Source organism: Cygnus atratus, chromosome 2 (assembly GCF_013377495.2).
Source record: "Cygnus atratus isolate AKBS03 ecotype Queensland, Australia chromosome 2, CAtr_DNAZoo_HiC_assembly, whole genome shotgun sequence".
Taxonomy (NCBI): Eukaryota; Metazoa; Chordata; class Aves; order Anseriformes; family Anatidae; genus Cygnus; species Cygnus atratus.
In genome coordinates this window covers 21,072,427-21,093,457 of record NC_066363.1, presented here as the reverse complement: position 1 = coordinate 21,093,457, position 21,031 = coordinate 21,072,427, and the positions used below count along the sequence as shown (strand labels likewise).

The 21,031-nt window shown below is 40.2% G+C and overlaps 1 protein-coding gene across 7 annotated transcripts in view; it reads left to right on the top strand.

Moving 5' to 3' along the window:
- CACNB2 (calcium voltage-gated channel auxiliary subunit beta 2) overlaps positions 1-21,031 on the top strand; it is a 246,403-nt gene that overhangs the window by 131,713 nt on the left and 93,659 nt on the right. Inside the window, exon 1 of one of the 7 annotated variants that reach the window (XM_035545419.1) lies at positions 7,711-7,996. The exons of 5 other annotated variants lie outside the window; for them this stretch is intronic. In XM_035545419.1, the coding sequence (XP_035401312.1) occupies positions 7,964-7,996 (33 nt within the window). In that variant the 5' untranslated portion in view covers positions 7,711-7,963. Of the gene's footprint in view, positions 1-7,710; positions 7,997-21,031 lie in introns of those variants that run through there. One more of the 7 variants, XM_035545420.2, reaches the window with a different exon arrangement.

The following is a 21,031-nucleotide window of genomic DNA, read 5'->3' as shown; positions in this document are numbered from 1 at the left end:
GGACTGCAAGTATATTACCACTGCATTTCATCAGGGTAGTTCTGAAAATGCCTTTCTCACATATTGCATTAAATCTGTGCATGGTATAACTTAACTATTCAAATTATCTCCGTTACCTTACTAACTTCTCGCTTCACTTAGCTAGCAGACTGCTTCTTCTGACTCTGCTTTCACCGCAACACACTGAGAGTTACCGTTACTGCTCCTATTAGCCAGGGTTATGCTTCTGGCTCCCTGCTCATTAAACTGAAGTATGTTTCTGCAGTGCCAGGGTGACATTCATACTCAGAGGTGCGAGAGGTCATTACAACAGCACATATGCTGCCTAAATTCCACTTAATTCCTATTCTGAGCTCTGAAGTGGGTCTCAAGTGATACATAGTCCTTTCTGCCGAGCAGAGTTTTTCCAGCTTTTGCATTGCACCAGAACTCATTTCACTGGAACTCGTTAAATTGTACAAACCGGTTCTCACAAAAATTAAACATAATTAATAGTACTTCTAGGCTTGCCAAAAATGCAGGCATCAGAAATATTACAAATATAGTAAAAATTAGGAATGGGAACTGAGATTTGAAGGCATGATGAGGCCAAAGTAACCACAACATTTGGTGAGAATCAATAACTTAAATTGATGGAAATATGGAATGATGGCTTGTGCCAAAAATGAATAAACAAAAGCAAAGTTTGCCAAAATGCCTTCTGTGGCCTGCTGTTATAGCTCTGCTAATCAGATATGCTTTCGCTTCTGAAATGAGAACAGAATGCAGAGTTATCAATAGCTCAAGTTTTACATGGACTTTTATAAATATGACTTTAAGGTATGATTGGGTTTGGTATATGAATTAATGCCTCATTTTAAAAAACAAAACAGTTTTAAAGGACACAGCACTTGGACCATTCCACTGTGAAATATCACTTGATAAATGAATGTCCTGAGGACCCAGAGGACAAGCTCTAACTTTAGCATAATTTTCAGGATGTGGAGATGTGGACAGAGGTAGTTAGTATCCACGGCAGTTCATGGTGGCTTCTGTAGAAGGCTACAAGCCAAAGGGATTCCCACAGTTGCTCCTCAGTCACTTGCTCTGGGAGATAAGTGTTTGGCGATCATCAAGTTGCCTGAGGCACGTGAAATATAGTGCGCACCCAGGAGTAGACATGTTCCGCATATGAGAGTTGAAGGCCTCTCACTGGGAATACACCCCAGTTTTAATTTAATGTAGCATTTGATGTATCAGATCAGCAGCATGTACTGGTGACTTTAAAGAGTTAAAATGCTAAATTTTCAGTGGAAATCTGTATTTTCTAAGGAACGTTAGCCATCACAGGCTATTTTTTCCAAGTCGTATAGATTTTATATATTTTACTTCAAAGATTGGTTCTATTATTGCTGTTCTTGCGCTCCAAAGCATATGCATTTCTCTTCTTGCAATTAATTTTTCCCCAGCCTCATAAAGCTCTGAGAAAGGTTACAGCTGTTTCAGAAATGTTTGGCTACACTTTGAATTGCAGGCCACTTCTGCACATGTCTTAGACCAGTGAGGGCATGTTGACCACTTGACTTGCTCCTTAAGTTTGTATCCCCATTCTCTATGCTTCACTGCTTCAAGACTGAAAGAATATGATATTCCCCATGACTGCACTATATTAAAACAAACAAACAGACAAAACCATACAAATAAATCTTGCCCATACGTGGGAACAACCACCTGTGGACTGATCTTTCAACTCTATAACACCTCTCCAATATCAGAGGAATGCAGAGGACCTATTATACAACTAAAATGGTACCAAAACTTTACTAAGTTCATGACTGTCCTTGTGAGTTAGGTTAAATGTTTTAGTATTTGACTGCAAGAATGACAGCCACTTGTAGCTTGTTATTTCTGTGACACTTTGAGAACATGCTCGTGTTATCTTCTAATGCAGGAGGAGATAGCATGTGCCCCTAATGTATGTATATTTGCAAGATGAGAAGTCTAGTCTGCTGTTAATGTTATCACCGCTGTATCCTGAAATAGAAAACTGCAGGCAGATTGGATTGTGTTAGAGAATGGTAACCATAATAACCAATAACAATCTGCAAATGATAAGCAGCTTCAGTGTTTAAAAATAAAATTGAAATAGCTTTCCAATAGTTCCATGGGCATACTTTCAAACTTTATTATTCATTAATTGTAAGGTTGTTATGGGGATCTAAGATGTGACATTAATCTTAAGGAGGTCTTTAATTATTGCATCTTCATTTAATTGACATTGTTTAGTAATATACCTAAATGGAATAGTATCTCATCAAATAAAATGTTACTTATCAACCCTTTTTCAGATGTACACCATATGTAGAACATTACAAATATCCAATGTAGTGTATGGTCTTTTATGTAAGGAGATGAACTTTAAATTTATGTATATGTAATACAATACACTGAAAAGAAATACAAAGTCTTCTGGATTTGAATGCAGAGCATCTCTGTGGTTTGGAGTTTGCACCATGTTCTGGGATGTTGCCCAACGCTTTTGAAATGAAAATCTAAGAAAAAACAATATCCAGTGAACCTTTTAATTGATTCAAACTAGGGAACTTCCCTTTTTGGGAGGTGCTTTAAAAAGAAAGGAAGGTGTTATCCAAGAGAACTGGAAGAAGAGGTCTGTGTCGAGTTGTCCCCCCCTCCCACCATAATTTACAGATAGGAACATTTAGCAGGAGCTGAATTACGTACCGATAGTGAAAGGATATGAGCCTTCGTGCAGCAGCATGGTGCTCTGACCGATGTTAACTCTTATGGGTTAGTTTGTTTCCAGTCTCCTTTGCTGAGAGAGTCTATTTCCATAAAGTACTCAGATACTTCTTAGAACGCAGTCTGGTTTCCTTGTTGCTTTAACTACTGGGACACTGATTACTTGTGTAGTTCATTCAAGAAGTAACTTTGGCTATAAGAGTTGAAGAAGACCAATTCTTCAAAACGTTCCTAAGGAACAGGAAAACACAGGCTTCAGTTTCCTTTGGTAGCTCTTTCATGGATCAATAACACTTCTGGAGGTGCAGTTGGGCACAGTTTATGCCAATGTAAGTGCAGTGCCTGCAGTTATCCTGAGCACCATAGGAGAAAATGAATGGGACAGCTAAATTGCTAAATTTCATAGGAAAAACTGAAAAATTACTTGCTAATTATCATTTTCCAATTTAAGTAACACTATTAAACAGCTATGTAGTGTTGATGCGGGAGAGGATAGTTTGGAAGGCAGGTAATTGAAGAGAAATAGCTCTTGCTCTTTGGTCTCGTATGTGAAAGGGAATGAGTTTTCTGGAGTTATCTGCCACAGGTAAATGAAAAATGAAAATAGGAGCATTGCCAACGTTCCCTTAAGCATGAAGCACTCCTTGTGTTTACAAGAAAATTCTTGTTGCTAGCTGTGCAAAAGAAAGTTACAAGCTATTGATGCTCTTCACTGGGATTTGAATGTGAATCTGAATTAGGTAAGAGGGAGTCAATTGCTTTCCTTTAGAGTTCTTGAAGGAAAAAATAGTTGTTACTGCTGGATGCAAGTTGAAAGATTTGTGTTTATCAAGGAGCGTCTGTTTAGTCTATTAACCTTGACAACCGTGTCAGCAGTTTTTTCTGTTTGTTTTCCCAAAGGCACTATGTTGAAGTAGTATGATATACAAGGTTATTTATAGTGGAGACGATTCATAGCTATGCTTAAAAGACATGGGTCAGAGTTTAAATACTGGAGTTGAATGCTGTCCTAGACAATTTGAAAAGTCATTATGTTTAATCTTTGAAAATTAAAATCAAGGTGTGGAATAAATAACATATCAGCATGTACTAGATTTTACATATCTATATACACACAAGTTTTTTTATGGTTTCGCAGATTTCTTGAGGTAGGAAGGCACCTCTGGAGATAAGCTAGTCCATTTGCCTGCTTGGAGCAAGGTCAGCTAGGGCTGGTTGCCCAAGACCAGGTCCAGGCAACTTCTGAGTATTTCCGAAGATGAAGAGTCCACAAACTCTCTGGACAACCTGTTCTAGTGCTCAGTCACACTTACAGTAAGAGGAAAAAATATATATATTTTTCCCCCCAGTGTTGCAACTGAATTTCTTGTATTTTAATCTGCATCCATTGCTTCTTGCCCTGTCACTGGGAATCACTGAAAAGAGTCTGGCTCTGTTGTTTTTAACTCCTTCCCATTAGGGATTATACATATGAATAGATTTGTATGAAAGGAACAAAACTTACAGAAACAACAAGAGCAAACAGTCCACATTCATTGACACACCTACAGTTTAGATTGCTTGCCTTTGTTAACAGATGTTTCATATTGCTACTGCCGTCCTTGATTCCATGGATGAGTAAGGACTACTCTACAAGTAATTGTATACATTAGAACACTTAAGAGATAATTTCTTTTATTCTTGTGATTTACTCATCATTTCAGACTATAGTCTTGACTCTCATGGCCAAGCCTCCAGGTAGCCTGTTTTTCTTTAGTCTGAAGGCTGGATCTTAAGGTGCAGTCTGGATCAAGTTGTGTTTGTTTTCCTGTGTATCTCCTTGTCATGCATACTTAAAAGCATGTGTCGTGCTGGAGGGTACCAGTGCAGGAGAGGAGCAATTCCACACTGTGGCAGAGTCCTTAACTTTGTTTCCACATTCTTTCTTTGCAGAGTTGTTGCTGTACTTTTGGCACTCTGTGTTTATCCAAGCTCCGTTGCTATCCTAAACTTGCTTTCCTGCTGAAGTCTCCATCCTAGAGGATTTTAGGTAGTCGCTAATTGCTTGATCAGGCAGTTCTGCTCAGGCATCCCAGTTCTGGGTCAGCATCTTTCTGAGTTTCTCCATGGTATTCCGCTCTTCCCTGGTTACCTTAGCCTAGCTTTAGGCTAGTCAGGTAGCTGACTGTCCCTGTGCAGGTCTTTCCAAATCCTATTGTATTCCATGCCCTACCTTGAACACTTGTATCACTCTTCATGTGTCTGCTGGCCCAGCTTTTAGTTTCTCCTTCCTGTAGATCATGCTGCTTACTTTCCTAGTTCTGCACTTTTTTTTTTTTTTTTTTTTTGCTTTCCCATTCCCACAACTGCTGCTGTCCCATCACTGCCTGATTCCCATTTCCAACCCACTCTTCTCTCTGCCATTTCCACTTCTGTGCTTACTCTTTCTACACTGATGCTGATATTTTTCATCTGTACTGCCTTGTGGCAAGGATCAATAGTGGAGAGATGCTGTCCTCCAAGTCCTGGTCAGTCCCATGCCACACTGAGCCACTGGAGAAGGGATGCACAGAGAAAATCCACTGTTGTCACTTAGCCTTGGACTAGGAGTGGAGCACAGGCCATTCACATGTTGTTATAAGTTTAAACATCCTCAACAGGGGTGACATTTTTGCAGACTTTAACTCTTGAACCATAAAAGCTATATACAGACTTGCTTTCTGGAGCCCTAAGATAGACTTGGGTACCTGTCATGATGTTTCAATTCAAGAGAGCAATGAGCAATTCAGCTTATTTACCGTCCAAGCTGCCAGACTCTGGCTGCTTGTACTGTCGGTAGTGAGAATTGCTTGTGACATGTAAGTCACTTATGGTGACTTTCTGAATAAAGCCCTTAGTCTCTGCTGAGTGTATGTGAACTGTAATCCCCCCCCGCCCCCTGATTTCATATTCATGCCCAAAGTACAGGAGCTGATGAAACTGTTCAGAAAAAGATCACCACAATTTTTAATACATGGAGAGCAATATGCTTTCCTTATTCTTGATAGTAGGAACAGTTGTGACAGTTCCGCTGTTTTTTTCCTTCATTTCTTTGTGTTTTTTTTTTTTTTTCAATTGCTTATAAGAGCTGTATGAGACAAGTAAAGTAATGGGTGATGACGCTAGTTTTGCCTAGTATTGACAGGTGTGGTTTCACATTAAGAAGCTGTGCAGTAAAGCTGAGACAATTATGTTCAAATTAATAAGCGTATGTAACCATGCTCTTTCAGCATCAGTAGTGACACCTGTCTTGGATGAGTGATAATTGCATTCTGTTAACTGTTTTATATCTGTTATTTACCTTGGTGCAGGAATGATGCATGTTTTATTTGTTTGTGGCAACACAATATTATGATATTCCTTGTCTGAAGCATAATTTGCAATTGATATAATGTGAAGTGACTGGTTTGGCTGACAGATTAAACTACTGCTGTTTTGTAAACATATGGCTGGAAGATAGTGAAAGGAAACAATATTAATATCTTCTGATCTCCAATTTGCCCTTTCCAAGAGTACCTAGCTTGGTTTTAACTCTGCATTTGAATATATACACTAACTTAAGTCATGATTTATGAATCACATCACATACAGTCAACAGAGGCCCAAAGGTCTGTTTTGACAGTGAAGGCAGATTGAGAGAAGAGTATTGTAACTCATGCAAAGAAACTGAGATAGTCAAGATCTATTTAAAATAAGCAGGGGTCTGGGGGAGGAGGAACGGGGAAGATGTCTACACCATATTTGAACTTCATCATTTGGTGTTTTTCTTAGGTGAGAGATCTGGTCCTCTTTTCTATGTGCAAGACAGGGAAGTTAAGCAGCACAAACTGTTTTTCAGTGCTATGCGTGTAATTGGTGTCTTATCATGGTATCACTGTGTTACGCTTGTGATTGTAGATACATAGATATATATATGGGCAAGTATACACACATTTATTTTCTTCAGGTATTACATGCTTACAACACTAGTAATTTTTCCTAGAGCTTATGTGTAGTCCTGAGTACGGGATATAGTGCCAGCAGCAATACAAGCTCTATGGAAGAGCTCATATCAGAGGGCTGAGCAGGGAGGAGATAGGTTTCCTAGTGCTGCTTTAAAGCTGTTACTGGATGCCAGCTGGTGGCCTCTTCCTGAGCTGTGGAGGTCAGCCTCTAACAGTGGGCAACTCCGTATACCTGACTTATTTTGTATTCCTAAACCAGTTTTAATGAGATACATTTTTAAAGTGCTGTTTTAGTATGAGATTTGGAATGCTGGCAGTGAATCAGCCTCCGAGGACTTTTAGTCTATAGTGTTTTACCCTGCTCTTTGGCCACTTCTCCCCTTTCTTGCCTGCCATTCCTTGGGCATTCCTCTCTACCTGGGCTGGAGCTGGGGCAGGGGCCGGGTGTGGCCTCAGGTGTCCCTGCCACGGGCAGCAGGACTCGTGGGAGCCACGTCCTGTACCAGGAGGGTGCTGAGCACAGGTTGTCTGGTACCTGAGTGCCATCATGCTACAGAGATTAAGCTGCACCACGCTTCTCTAGCAGAGCAATCTGGGATTAATCAGCAGAAGGAAGCGATGAAGTGAGTGAAACATAGCAACGGAAAACAATCCTGAAGTGATTCTTTTTTTTTTTTTTTTTTTTCTTTATGAGAGAGACAGCGGGACAGATACCTCCCAGGCTTTCTGCAGAGCCTTCAGAGGACTCAGAGCAACCTTTAGGTGAGCTCGGGATTCCAGACCCGATTTCCACCTCCTGCGACTTCAAGCAGTCGCTGTGGCTCGCGGGGCGATTCGCTTCACTTCGCTTCACTTCGCTTTGCTTCACTTCGCCTCTCCCCGTGCCGCGGCGGCCCCGCCATCTCCCCGAGGGCTCTGCCCTCACCACGGCGGCGCCCGGTGGGCTCTGCCCCGCCGCAGGCCGCGGCCGCGGCCGCGGAGCCAGTCGGCTCCTGACGGGCGGCGGGAGCCCGGGAGGCCGCCCCGATCCCGATTGCGATCCCGATCCCGATCCCGGCCCCGGTCCTGATCCCGATCCCGGCCCCCAGCGCCGCGGGGCTCCGGGCAGCGCCTCCCCGGCCGCTCGCAGCGAGGAGCTGCAGCTGCGCGGCGGCACAGGCAGGGGCAGAGAGGGGCAGAGCCCGCCTGGCTGAGGCGGAGAAGTTGGAGATGCAGCCGGAGCCGGTGCCGTAGGCGGTCGGGGCGGCCGGGAAGGGGTAGCGATGTACCTTTTTGGCAGCGAGGAATACGAAGCGGTAAGATAACGCGTGGATTTTCTTCTTACGGTTTCTTGTAACGCTGGGTGTTTCTCAGGATATACCGGGCAGCTTTGAAAGTCTGCCAGTGCTCTGCTTTCTGTGGTTGGACTTCAGTGCTCGCCAGTTTGCTTTGCAAAGTGGCATTGCTCTGCAAGTCCTCCAAGTAGCGAGATACTACTTGGTAGCTAAAACTGAATTTCCTTTCCTTGTCACGTTTATGGGTGCTGAAAATACCAAAATACTGACTGTTATGAGGCTACCCAGACTTTGGGCTGCACTTCCAGATAATTGAGAATTCTTCTCAGACTTTGCACTTTAGATGGACTACAAGTGGGTTGCAGAGCTGACCTTAATTGTATATTTGTGGGAGTGTTGCCAAGCCATTTCTTTTGTCCAGTTCAAAACATGCCATTGTGATGTAATGTTACGTCCATCATAAGAGCTAGCTTAACAAAAACCCGCAGCACGCCCGCACTAAGATCTGACACTGTTTTTACTCCAGTATTAGTGTAAAATGACACTTTAAATTAGTTGGTGATGTAAGAGGAGATGAGAAGTAAACCGCAAATAACTCCGCATTGTTGTATGGCATTGGTATCTGACATAAAAGTTGCAGTTTTGCAGCCTGAGGCTCAAGCGCTGTGTTGTAAGCGGTGTGGATGGATTCTTCCACCCCCACACAACTCGTGACCACGGCACGACCTGAGGAGCTATGGGGAAAAATAATGAGACCAAAGGAATCGTTTATGAACTTTGCTATAGGAAAGCAAAACAAATTTCGCATGTTAAAAAGTGGCACATTCTTTGCATACAACTTGCAGTTGCAAATGTTTTGTTTTGATTATTGAAATTGTTCTTTGAAGTATGAAAGCGCCTTTTATGGCATTCTGGGTTCTCCAACACATTTCAAGGAATTAATTTAGTTACTTTGGATTTTTTTCCCCTTGTTTTGTAATGCCAAACAGCTATGTTTTTGAGATGCATGAAACGTAGAAGAAGTTGTTGAGGAAAATAATTTAAATGCAGCTGTCTGCACATTGAACTCATTTGTGTGTGCAAGTCACACAAACTTTCACAGACCAAGCACGGAAACTGAAAAGAGCTTAGTTTCTCCAAAGCAGTAAACAACAGGGCATTACAGTAATTATGTTGTGGATTGACTGATTGTTTAAAAAAAGTTGACAAGCAAAAGAAAGTTTCCAACTATAAGCTATATAATAGACTGTTTTCTTTAATCCATTTCATTGTAGTTATGTGTAAAGGGGTGCAAATCTGTATTGGTTATTTTTGTTTTGTTTTGCAGTCTCAGTGTTCCTCCACACCTTTTGCAGTTACTTACTGTTTTGTAAAGGGAGTGGGAGCTATGGATCTGAAATACTCAAGTAACTTGAAAGTCACCTAAATGGCTGAAGAATGGCGCTAGGGTTGTGGAGCCCAGTGCATCTCTCCATCTCTTGTCCTGATACTGTTTCAATGTTATTAAAAATATAGAAGTTCTCTGTCATAGAAAATAGTTTAATGCTTAAGACACCTGTCCCAGGCAGGTGGGACATTGTATTCCAGTTCTTCCACGTAATTAGGCAAAGTGAAGTAGCAGCTGTAGAAAAACATAGGAAGTCCACAGTGAATTGCATGGGTTTTGGTGTGTCTGTGTGTGTGTGTGTGTTCTACCTTCAGTATCTCTAGAGGTCCATGAAACCAAAGTTTATTGCTTTGCGCAAATAAAATGTTTCATTAAGTCTATACCAAAATATCTTTTTTTTTTCTCTCTCTTTTAAGCAAGATTATTCTGGGGAAAATACGGGTCTGCTTTTTTTAGTGTTATTTTGGCAGCCAAATTTACCAAGATGTTTGTTTACTCAGTGATAAGATTGCAACGGGGCTATTCTTAAAATCACCAAAAATAGAAAAGATGGCCTATGAAAGCTTGAAGAACACTTTTATTGTTCAATAAAACCTAGAATCAATGGAAAATTTCTCTTTGTACAGATCTGTAGTTCACGAAGCCATATGCTCTGTGCTGTGGAAAAGGCATTTGTTTTATCTTCCTACACAAACAATTACTTATGAATCACTGAAGGACAAAGTCAGTGAAAAGAGTGACAATGAAGAATCTTGAGATTTTGTTTAAAGTTCACTATTAATTTCAGACAATTTAAAATGAGTGTGAGGCATTCTAGCTGTGAAAGTAAAATGTGATTTTTATCTTAGAAAGAAGATTACTAATAAAATTAAACATCGTGTGATTAAAATCTCTCTTAAAGGAATTCGATAAAGCCCTCTTAGAAACCCAACCCTTGAATAACTCTCTCTTTGATCACTGTGTGTGTTTCATATGCACACCTCTATGTCTACGTGTGCACACGTTTGAAGAAACAGGAGCACGTGAAGTGATATTCCAACTCAGTTAAACTCAACAGCAGAACTTTAGCTGTTTAGACTGGTACAACCAGGTTTTGCATGTGGTTTTGGAAACCTCTTTGGTTTTCTTTTTATTCCAGTGCATAAACAAACGTGCATTATTAGTTAATTCCGAGTGCATAAGAAGTCTAGATATCTGTCAGCACCGATACTCAATTTCTGTAACACTACCCACAAACCTTGGATAAACAAAGATAATATTACTTAAGGATCAGATATCAGAGACAATGCTGGGGTCTAGAACGGCTCATAATTCAGAAAAATTGCTTGTATCATGAAATAGTGAGAAATTATATATTTTTTAAAATCACTTGATAGAACCATGTGGCTGCCATCCTCTCCTGTTCAAATGATTTCTTTTTCATAAATGTTCGGAATCGGGATATTAAATGTCTTTGGCATTGCATTTTAGCACTTCAGGTAAAACGCATAACCTCTTAAGAACTGATGGAATAAACATTTTTTGTGCTGTAAACCTGGAAATACTGAGATGTTTGAGTCTAGTAAGCAATTTTATTTCATAAATAGAGGAATCCATAAAAAGCTATAGGCCAAGCTATCTTATTTGTGGCTACAACTTGTTTGTGTAGGGATTTCCTGTTTGCAAAATAAACTTCTGGAACAGAACAGAATTGGAATAGTTTGTCAAAACCAACAAAGAGTGGGAACTACTTTTCATGGCTGTCTGGTAAATTGTACTCAGCATTAACCTCCCAGAGCAAAAACATTTGAAAATTACTCCAGACAACCTTTTTAGTCACTGCGTAAGGGATGAGGGAAATCTAGGATTGTGCTTGCATTTTCGGGAGGCCTGGCTGGCCCCCCGGGCTGCGTTTGGCCCAGCAGGGCCTTTCCCACAGCCACAGATCCTCTGCTTCTGCTCTCGGGTGAGCTTTGTGCGGGCCGTGGGTTATCTGCAGCTGTGTCCCACTGCTGTCTTCTTCCTAGGCCCCTGGGTTTAGGTGCACAAACGAAGACTGTCAGGGGCGGCTTGTCTGTCTGTCATTGGGCCCGAGACACCTCGGTGTCTCCCTGCAGCCCTCTGGGGTAGAGATATTGGGCAGTCTTCTAGCAGCGTGCTCAGGCACCGTGTTTGGATTAATTCGGATTTCTTCTGAAGACAGGTTGACTGTTGAAAAGGTGTTTTGTAGCGGAGTATTTCTGAAGCAGGGAGGAGCTTTCTTGGTAATTGCTCGTTTAAGAAGAATCACTGTATTTCCTTCACTTTTAGTTTCATATGTCCTTCCTGAGGTCAATTAGGTGAATGTATATTTATTTACATGTAAATCTTTGTTAAATTTATAGCCAGTCTAAAATGAAATGAGAAAGGGAAGGGTATGTGCTAGCTCAGGAGAAAGCGTGGTGGGCTGGGAAAGGATTTAACTCCTCAGAACTGCAGTTCATTTTAACTACTCCAAAACCTCTGCAGTTGAGATAAAGTGCTGATAACTGAATTCACAGTTTAAAACACTATCCTTCTCTGTCTCCATTAATCGCATTAACCCTTTGAACCCAACTTAAAGGGGGTTTGAACTGTATCTGTTGAACTTCCAGCTACAAAATGGTAGGCATGCAAGTTTCTCCTTTCTCTTCAGAAATGATTTGAAGTGAATGGCTCTAATAGTCTATTGCTACAACAGAAGTTGTCCCAAAGGAGCAGTATCAACACTTGGAGTGTGTGTTTGCAGGCACCTTGCTTTCTTTTTCCACACCAATGAGTCTTTATTATTACTTACTATTGTTTCTACCCAGTGGAACAAATTCAATACAAAAGATGAAAAGTCCTGCAGCCCTAGAATAGCCTGGTGGGATGAGGGAGATGGCAAACGTTAAAGATCTCCGGCAGAAGAAGAGCTAGGCCTGTGAATGTAAAGGGAAAGGGCGATGCAGCTCGGAGGACTTAATAACCTGCACAAACAGGGAAATAGAAGACACTTTCACCACTTGGCACTGCAGTGCCTACGGTTTGGTTCTTCCTCTTCTTTAGTTGTCTATCTAAAGTTTGACTAAGCTCTAATGACTAAAGCTGTTGGGAAATCTGCTGATTGGATACTTTTTTGTTAGTAAACACTATTTCTAGAATTTTTTAAAAGTATCACAAAAATGAAATACTCGTAATTTCATGCAATTAGAGAAAAATGGTGTTTTGACAAAGCTGACAGGCTCCATTATGCCATCTATATTACTTTTTATTATAAGCCTGTTGGGGGAAAATAAAAAACAAAACAAACAAAAAAACAGAAAACCATTTGATAGTTTTCTAATTCTTTGTTGGAGTGAGTTGTTGGAGTTGAGTTTACTCAAGTTTTTGTAAAATACATGCCAGATAATGGAGCATATAGATATTAGGATCATGCTTTTAAGAAATTATATCTGGTGTTCAGTATTTAGTCTCATTTACGTTTTTTTTTCCTTTTTACTTCTAGCTACACATACTATTGAAATACATTTTCTCAAATATCACATGCAACTTTCAAACTTTTGCAGAAAAATAGCTTTTATATATATATATATATTTATATATGTGTATTTATATATATATATAAATATATATATAAAAAATATTTTAACTGAATAATCTCAAAACTTGATTCTCAAAATCTTACTCTTCACAGATTTCTATTTGAAAATATCCGTAGGAGAAATGGAAAACCTCCTGATAATTTCGGTGATATGGTCATGAGGTCCAGAGCAAGTGTTCCGGTTGTCTTGTAAATCCAGCATTTGTCACTTGGATTCTCCAAGCAAAAGTTTTGAAGTTGTCAATTTAAATTAAATCTTCAGTTCCCTGGAGTTTGCTTATGTCCTTTTGCAGGATGGAGCACTTTGCCTAGAATATTAAGGATGATGTTGACAGATGCCAGTTATACTTATGGTTCCTGCAGGGCAGCCTGATCTGCTAAGAAGTATGAAAGTCTGTCTGCTAAATTTCTGAAGGGGTGGAAGGTCTTGCAGCAGTCAAATAACATTCAAACTGAGAATAAGTGCTTTTTGAGTGCTATTAGTGAATCAGTCAAACCCTGATTCCATTTGCAGCAGGCAACAGCTTACAGGGCTAATTTTGCTATAAAAAGGGGGAAAAAAACACCTATTTTAGAAACTTGCTATTGTATGTCCTAGAAATCGGTCAGGCAAACACATTTATGTGTTTTCAGTGTTTATTCTGAGTCATTGTTAATTACCTAATTTCACAAACTGAGTAAAGGGAGAAAGGATAATCAGGGTATTGTTAAGATTGGAAAGAGTCACATGTCAGTGTTGAGCAATATTGTGTTTGTTGGTTTTTTAATTATATTGCAGATTTACACAGGACCATGCCATGTCTACAAATCATACATCAGGATTGCATGTTTGGGAAACCCAGTCACTCGAATTGCAAGCATGGTTCTGCAAATTACCTGTGGGAGAATACTTAAAATGAAGCCCTGAGATTTGGAATGACTTTTCTTGTTCATCTTAGCTCAGCCTAAGGCAGCAACATCTTGTGCTGTGTTCAAGTGAATACGTCGTGAGGCATACGTGAGAGTAACTTGGAGGGCAGACTTGAAAGGAGGGAAAATTGAACTTGTGATTTGTCCATCCTCAGACAAATCACTTGACATTTTGGTTTGCTGCCTTTAAACTTTAGATGATATTTGGTTCTCTTCTGTTAATGATAGAGGTTTAACCTGTTAAGGCTGGTAAGTTGCTTTAAAGTTACTGGCCTTACACATAACAAATGCTGATATTTGATTAAGTTGCAACTGCAAATGATGTATGCACGTACTAGAAATGAAGTTAGTTGTTCATGCCTAAAACAGGGTGTTTAGTGAGAAGAACGCTACGTGAAAGATATGTTCACAGCCAGAGCTGGACGTGGATTTGTGAAACAGACGCTCTTAGCAGCCCTTTGCCCATGGATCCTCTGCAGCAGCCAAAGTGTAGAAGCAATACAGTTTTTCTTTCCTAAATTGGAAAAATAAGGGTCATTCTGCATGGCATCATTCCCCACGGCTAGCTTGGAGATGTCTCAGCTGTGCTTTAGGCATTGCATGTGAGCTCTGGGATTCCCCCGAGGGAGAGCTGTGGGCTCTAAGCATGCACTGGGACAGCCCCTGAAGTGGTGTCAGCTGGGACAGTGAAGTGCTGGGGAGAAAAACCGTGCTAAACTCATGCACAGAGAGGTCTCGGTCACTTCTGTGTTACTCCCAGGGTGCCCAGCATGCTTTCCAGTTAAAGATCTGTGCAATTGTACTGAAAATATTTTTTTTCCCCAGAGTTAAACAAGTGTTTAACCTCCTGTAGTGCCAGATTAGATTCTTTTTTTTATTAATGATGACATTATTTGATCTTCGTATATTTTTTCTTGTCTCCTTTCTTTAATTTGAATCTCACTGACTGAGGATGGAGCCATTCTGATTATTGACAGTGTATTAGAACAGAATAGAATCACAGAATCATTCAGGTTGGAAAAGACCTCTGGTATCATTTAGTCCAACCTTTAACCTAGTACTGACAAGTCCACCACTAAACCATGCTACTACATTCTACATCTGCATGTTTCTTGAAGACCTCCAGGGATGGTGACTTAACCACCTCCCTGGGCAGCCTGTTCCAATGCTGTACAACCCTTTAAGTAATGAAATTTCTCCTAATATCCAACCTAAACCTCCCCTGGTGCAACTTGAGACTATTTCTCCTCGTTTTATCACTTGGTGCTTTGGAAAAGAGCCCGATCCCCACCTCACTATAGCCTCCTTTAAGATAATTGTACAGAGCCTCCCCTGAGGACCCTGTATAAGGTCTCCCCGAGCCTCCTTTTCTCCAGGCTAAACAACCCCAGCTCCCTCAGATGCTCCTTGTAAGGCTTGTTCTCAAGACCTTTCACCAAATATTGGAGAGATGCACACTGTGTCTGGCCTTCCCCTCCCTCCATCTCCCCATCATGACGCACATGCCAGCCTGTCCATCATGACGCACATGCCAGCCTGTTGACTGTAGCTCAGCTGTCCCTCGCATGGAGTGTAGCTCGTTTGTTTCATAGCGTGGTGTCCTGGGGTATGTTGTGCTCTCTGAAACTCAGCACGAGGATCTGCAATTAACTTATAGAAACAGGGATTTCTGACAGCAAATATGAGGCAAATTGATGGCAACAATTAACCCGGACCTTTTGATACCAGGTTAGTGCTGAGTGTCTGAAGGCAATGAATGTACCTCTTGCTGTGGAAATGGGACACAAGTAGCTCACCACGGCTGAGAAAGAGGTTTGTAACTGAGGCACACACAGGAGGGAGCCCTGGGAAGTGAAGAAGGCCAAGTGGTTTCTGGCATTTAGAAACCAACCATGTGGCCCAACTCCAGGTGATCCAGTAGCAAGGGAGAAGTTGTGTCCTTCCTCCTTCAAGGACTTGAAAAGTTGAGTTTATGGAGGTGAGAGGAAGAGATGAGGAGTGTGCAGACTGGCCTGGGTTGGCAAGAATAGTGCAATTCCCTCCGCAGATACAAAGGAAAAAAACAATGAAAAGAAACCAAAGTATTTTCAAGTTGCATACACAGCGTGGGTGAGCATCCTCATGTTGTTCCCGTAGCTCCCTCCTTTGCTTCTCACTTTCTTCTCCCAACTTGTACTAAGTGCTTTTGGTGAAAAAACCCACAAGGACGGAGACAAGTGCAGAGCCCCGTCTCCATGTTCCCTCCATCAGACTGCATGAGGTAGCCCTGTACCTTGCATCTCCTTTTCCATGTTTGAGTCAGCAGCTGGAAGGATGGAAGGAGGCCTTGCTCAGGACCTGGTTAAAACAGAAGCTAATATTAGATCTGGGCCTGTAATTTGTTCCAGTTTTTAATGAGAGAATTTACTAATACGGAAACATACAAATTTTGTGTGTGTGTGTAAAATGCAGAATTATTTTTCTCTAGCAAGTTTTTTTAAGACATTATCAATTGCTTTTTTTCAGTGAAATATCCTACTGCAGCTGATCTCATAAAGAATTTACTGTTTTTACTTGTTACATGAAACCACACAGTCTCTGACTTCCTTCATCATTAACAATAGATCTGTATACAAGTGAAAACAAAGGAGCAGAAAACTAAAGTGAATTCTCAGACTCCCAGATCTCTGTGAAGGCAAACCAGGCCTGTCAAAACCAAGTGCATGAGCTCACACCAGAACAGAGGTGTTCTGGAAAGCCTGTCGTGACTAGGGGCAGGTATTGAAAACACTTATCCAGTTGTGATTGTGTAGATTTGTTCTCAGAAATGTGGTATGAATGTATGATAAAGTAGCATTACTTTTGAGTAGTTCAGTGATGTTCCATGTACTTTTAGGAAGAATTTTTACTGATTTGTTAAGTGGTTCTATGCTCTCTTAAAATCTGGCAAAGCACTGCTCAACACCTCTTGCTGGACAGTTTGCCTCAGTGAAGTCAACCAACAGTAACTTTTACAAGAAAACACAAACAAACAAACAAACATAGAAATATAGAATGATTTGGGTTGGAAGGAAACTTAAAGATCACCCAGTTCCAACCCCCTGCCATGGGCAATGACACCTCCCACCAGACCTGGTTGCTCAAAGCCCCATCCAACCTGTCCTTGAATATAACTTCATGATCAGGAATAACTGAGTTTTTCCTTTCTGTATTGTCATCTGCTCTACAGGTCTCGCTATTAAAAAAAATAGCTATTTTTCAGTGACAAATTTGAATCGAGTGTAACATAGCCAAAACAAGTGTTAGCAGGAGAGGCAGCAAGCTGGCTACGGCACCACAGAGCTAATGATGAGCTAATTCCTTGTGCTTCTCTGATTTACATAGCTACAACAATGCAGAATTGGCTTGGATTTCTCTGCATGCATCTGTGTATGTGTGTGTATAGGTCCGCAGGCTTTTGGGAATTATTTACAACTTGCTCCCTGTTACGCCACATACATTCATACTTCATATTTAATTAGATGTCAGGAGACATCTCTAGTTAGAGAAGTCTTGTGGGTAAGAGATACTAATGTCACGCCTGTTTTAAGTCATTAATTTATAACTCTCATGGTGGAACCCTATGCAGGAAAGTCACAGCTATTTAGAAGCAGGCATCCTAAATGTCTCTTGTTAAAGAAACGGGACTTGTGTGTGCTGTGCATGAATACGGTACAAGAAATTTCCAGAATTTGCAGGGGCCCCAGTGTGGTGTTTCTAAAAATAGCATTATTTTAAAGTCTGTTCTCCAGTTAAGTATTTGTGACATGCATTTTGATTTCTGTGTTGTTTAGTCCACAGATAGATGGGAGTTAGCAAAAGGGGTACACATACAGGCTGTTTTATGTGAAAAATTGAAATCGTGACTCCCCTGCAGCACATATGGGAAGCTAAAGTCACAAAGGCATGTTCACGCTGTCTGCCGTACGTGCCCGGCTGCCTGCTGTGGCAGACTGCCTGGTTTAGATGCTCTGTCTCGGGTAGTGCAGCTCCGTTTCTCCCATCTACAGTGTATGATGCTGTGTGTGGCAGCCTAGATCGCTCATTGCTCCCTTGACCTTTCAACACCACAGTAGTTATGACAGCTAGATTAAACACTCCTGGCAGGCAGGCTGAATATAGTCTGACATCATTTTGATAGGAACCTTCCACACAGGTGAATCAAAAGCCAGAAAAATCTGTTTTGGATCATGTGATCTGGAAGTATTTCGTTCATCCCTTCCAGGCACAATTCCCTTTATTTCTCTTCTTCTTTTACAGTTGAGATTGTGTGTTCATGCCTGTGTGGGAGTAGATTTTTGTTCTCCAGTCCATTATGATAAGTAGGTCTGATGAACCAGTTCCGAACAACTGATCAGATTAAACTTATTACTTACTTTTCTTCAATACTGGCTGTCAGGAGGTCTATTATAGAAAAATCCATCCAGTTGTTTAAGAAAGCTATGGGCATCTGTCTATATGAAGATTTGCCTTCTCTAAATAATAAACAAGCTCTGAACAATTGGGTTGACAAAATGAAGTGCTGTTTGTTTACTCAGCCTATGTGTTACTTCCCAGATAGCAACTTCAGCTGATGAATAGGAATCACAAAATGCTGGGGATAGTTATTGCATTTTCCGTAAGAGTCACTAATTCTTCTTTCAGCAAATCTTTTATTTATGTAGAAACAGGTAATACTAACCATGACAAGCTTGTTTATTATTTTGTGCGTCTCTGACCATATTAATAACTAGGATTTTTGCAGGGGAAAATTTAGTGAAACTTGGGTGTTTTGACAACTGTAATTACAGGACTGTAAGAACCAGCAATTTTAGAAGCTTTTCTCTGAGGAATGAATGAATGAAAGCCCTGAGAAGTTCTGAGTGTGTTTCTTTCTCATTTATAACACAATGTGAATCTACACGTTTTAACTTAGCAATACATGATTGAATATCCATACAGTTTTTGGCATTTACAATTCTAGAATAACGCACTGTCTTCTTTTATGTTATGCAGTATAGTTTTATTGTTCTAATAAATGTTGCAAACTAATCAAATGGACTTAATAAGCATAATTTTTAATGCAGCTTTGACCTTTTTAAAGTCAGTTGCTGTGTTTTGTTCCAAATATCTCAGCAAATATTCTTATTAAAAAGAATTTGTTTAAATCAGAGTATTTGTGTATTAGTGCAAGCAAAACAATGCTGTTGCACAGATCAAAAAAAAACAAAAACAAAAACAAAAAAACACGTTTCCTACTAAGCTGAATTCTTAAGTCTAATGTCAGGTAGACCATTACAGGAATTTTAAGCAGAGGGAAAAATAGTAGATGGTTCATAGAAGCAAAGCTGATACATGTATAACTATTATTAGAGTATTATATTATAATAATATAACTGTATTCCTTTAAGGAACAGCTCAAGATTGAAAGGAAAAGGTCCTTGCATGTCTTGTTATAATCTATATTTGCCCAAAAGTACATGAGATATTTACTTTTTCCCCACGGGAAGTGACTGCTTTTTCCATGTGTTGAAACTGGCTGTAATGAAAGTGACTTTGTGTCAAACTCGACGCAGTTGTATTTCTCTGCACGTGCAAACCTCTGAGCAAGATAAATTGAGGCTAAATGTCATTTAACTGCATAATTTATTATTTTAAGGTATTAGATTACTTTTAGAGTTCATTTGTATTTTTCTGGTATAGGAAGTTAGCAAGGAAAATTCTGTAGAAAGTTGCAAAATTTTTCACCCATGTAGATTTTCAAAACTCAACTAGACAAGGCCCTGAGCAACCTAACCTGGCTTTGAATCTGGCCCTGCGTTGAGCAGGAGGTTGGACTACATGTCCTCCAGAGGTTCTTTCCAGTCTATTTTTTTATGTGATTCTCTTCAGAGGATATAGGGTATAGAGAAATATTGATGTCACTGAAATGGAAATTCCCGTGTTTTATGGTATAAATCAAAACTCACTCACAGAAGTCAACAATTGTCAATGATTTAGTTCCCGTTGCTGAAGGATGCCCTATATAGGTCTGAGACTTTAGGCCTTTGATCTGTAATTAATCCTAATTCTTTTCCTTCATCTGCATTCTATATAAACATGGTTATGCTCCTAAACAGTGAGAATTGAAGAACAGGGGCATTAGGTTGTTGCTCAAATATAGTCAATTTATCATATGTATCATATTGTGGTTTACCACTTATATTTAAGAAAGTTGTGTTCTACTTCCCTTAATTATCTTGTGGTCTTTCTAGGATGGAATAAGTCTTATTGTTTGCTATAATTCTGTTGTTTGTTATACAGACATCCTGGCAAGAACATGGGTGGCCTTCAGAGACGCTTAAATAAAATCATAAGGCTCATTGTACAAGACTCTAATACCATATGTGAAATTTTGCTTTTGCTGATTGACTTGCCACTAAAACTTAACAGCAAGAAAATGATTTTTTAATCTAGTTATCACAAACACTTACTTGTCGATACCAGCTAGTAATTTAAACTGCTTTGCCTTCTGGTTATAAGAGTTTTCCCATGCATGCGTGGATGTTATTGCCCTTTCCTCATCAGTAATATGGATTTTAAGGAAAAATGAATAATTTTGCTCAGCCATATCTTGTTAGTGCAAAATAATTCTCAGATCAACTTGTATTCAGAGGTTTGATGGACTTCGCAGGGAAGAACATCTGGGAAATGGTCAGGATATGGCTATTCTTAGTGTATTGAGGGAGGAAAATACAATCCAACTGATACCACTTCTTCCAACCATTCTGGCCTTGTCAGCACAGGACTAAGAAGATTTGAGCACTTTCTGTAATCAAATTCCTCCCAGTTAGAAGCATACATTAAAAAAAGGCAAATTAAAAGAGGAAAAAAAAAAAAGAGGCAAAAAACCCAACCACGAGTTATGCTGTTTTGCTTAGGGCTATTTTAAATAAACCTGGACATCTGTGTTTGTAAGTGTGGTGGGAGAGATTAGTCCTGCCGGTTACACAACATGTTTTGTGGATCAGCTTGCCTTGTGACAATTGACAGCGTTGTCCCTGCAATTCTGTGGTAGATTTTATGGCGTGAATAAAATGCTATTCCATTTAAATGAGATCTTTTTTACTGTGATCAAAGGGGAAACAGGAAGGAGCTACTCTTGAGATCATTGGCTATCTTGATTTTGAAAACGAACAGAGCT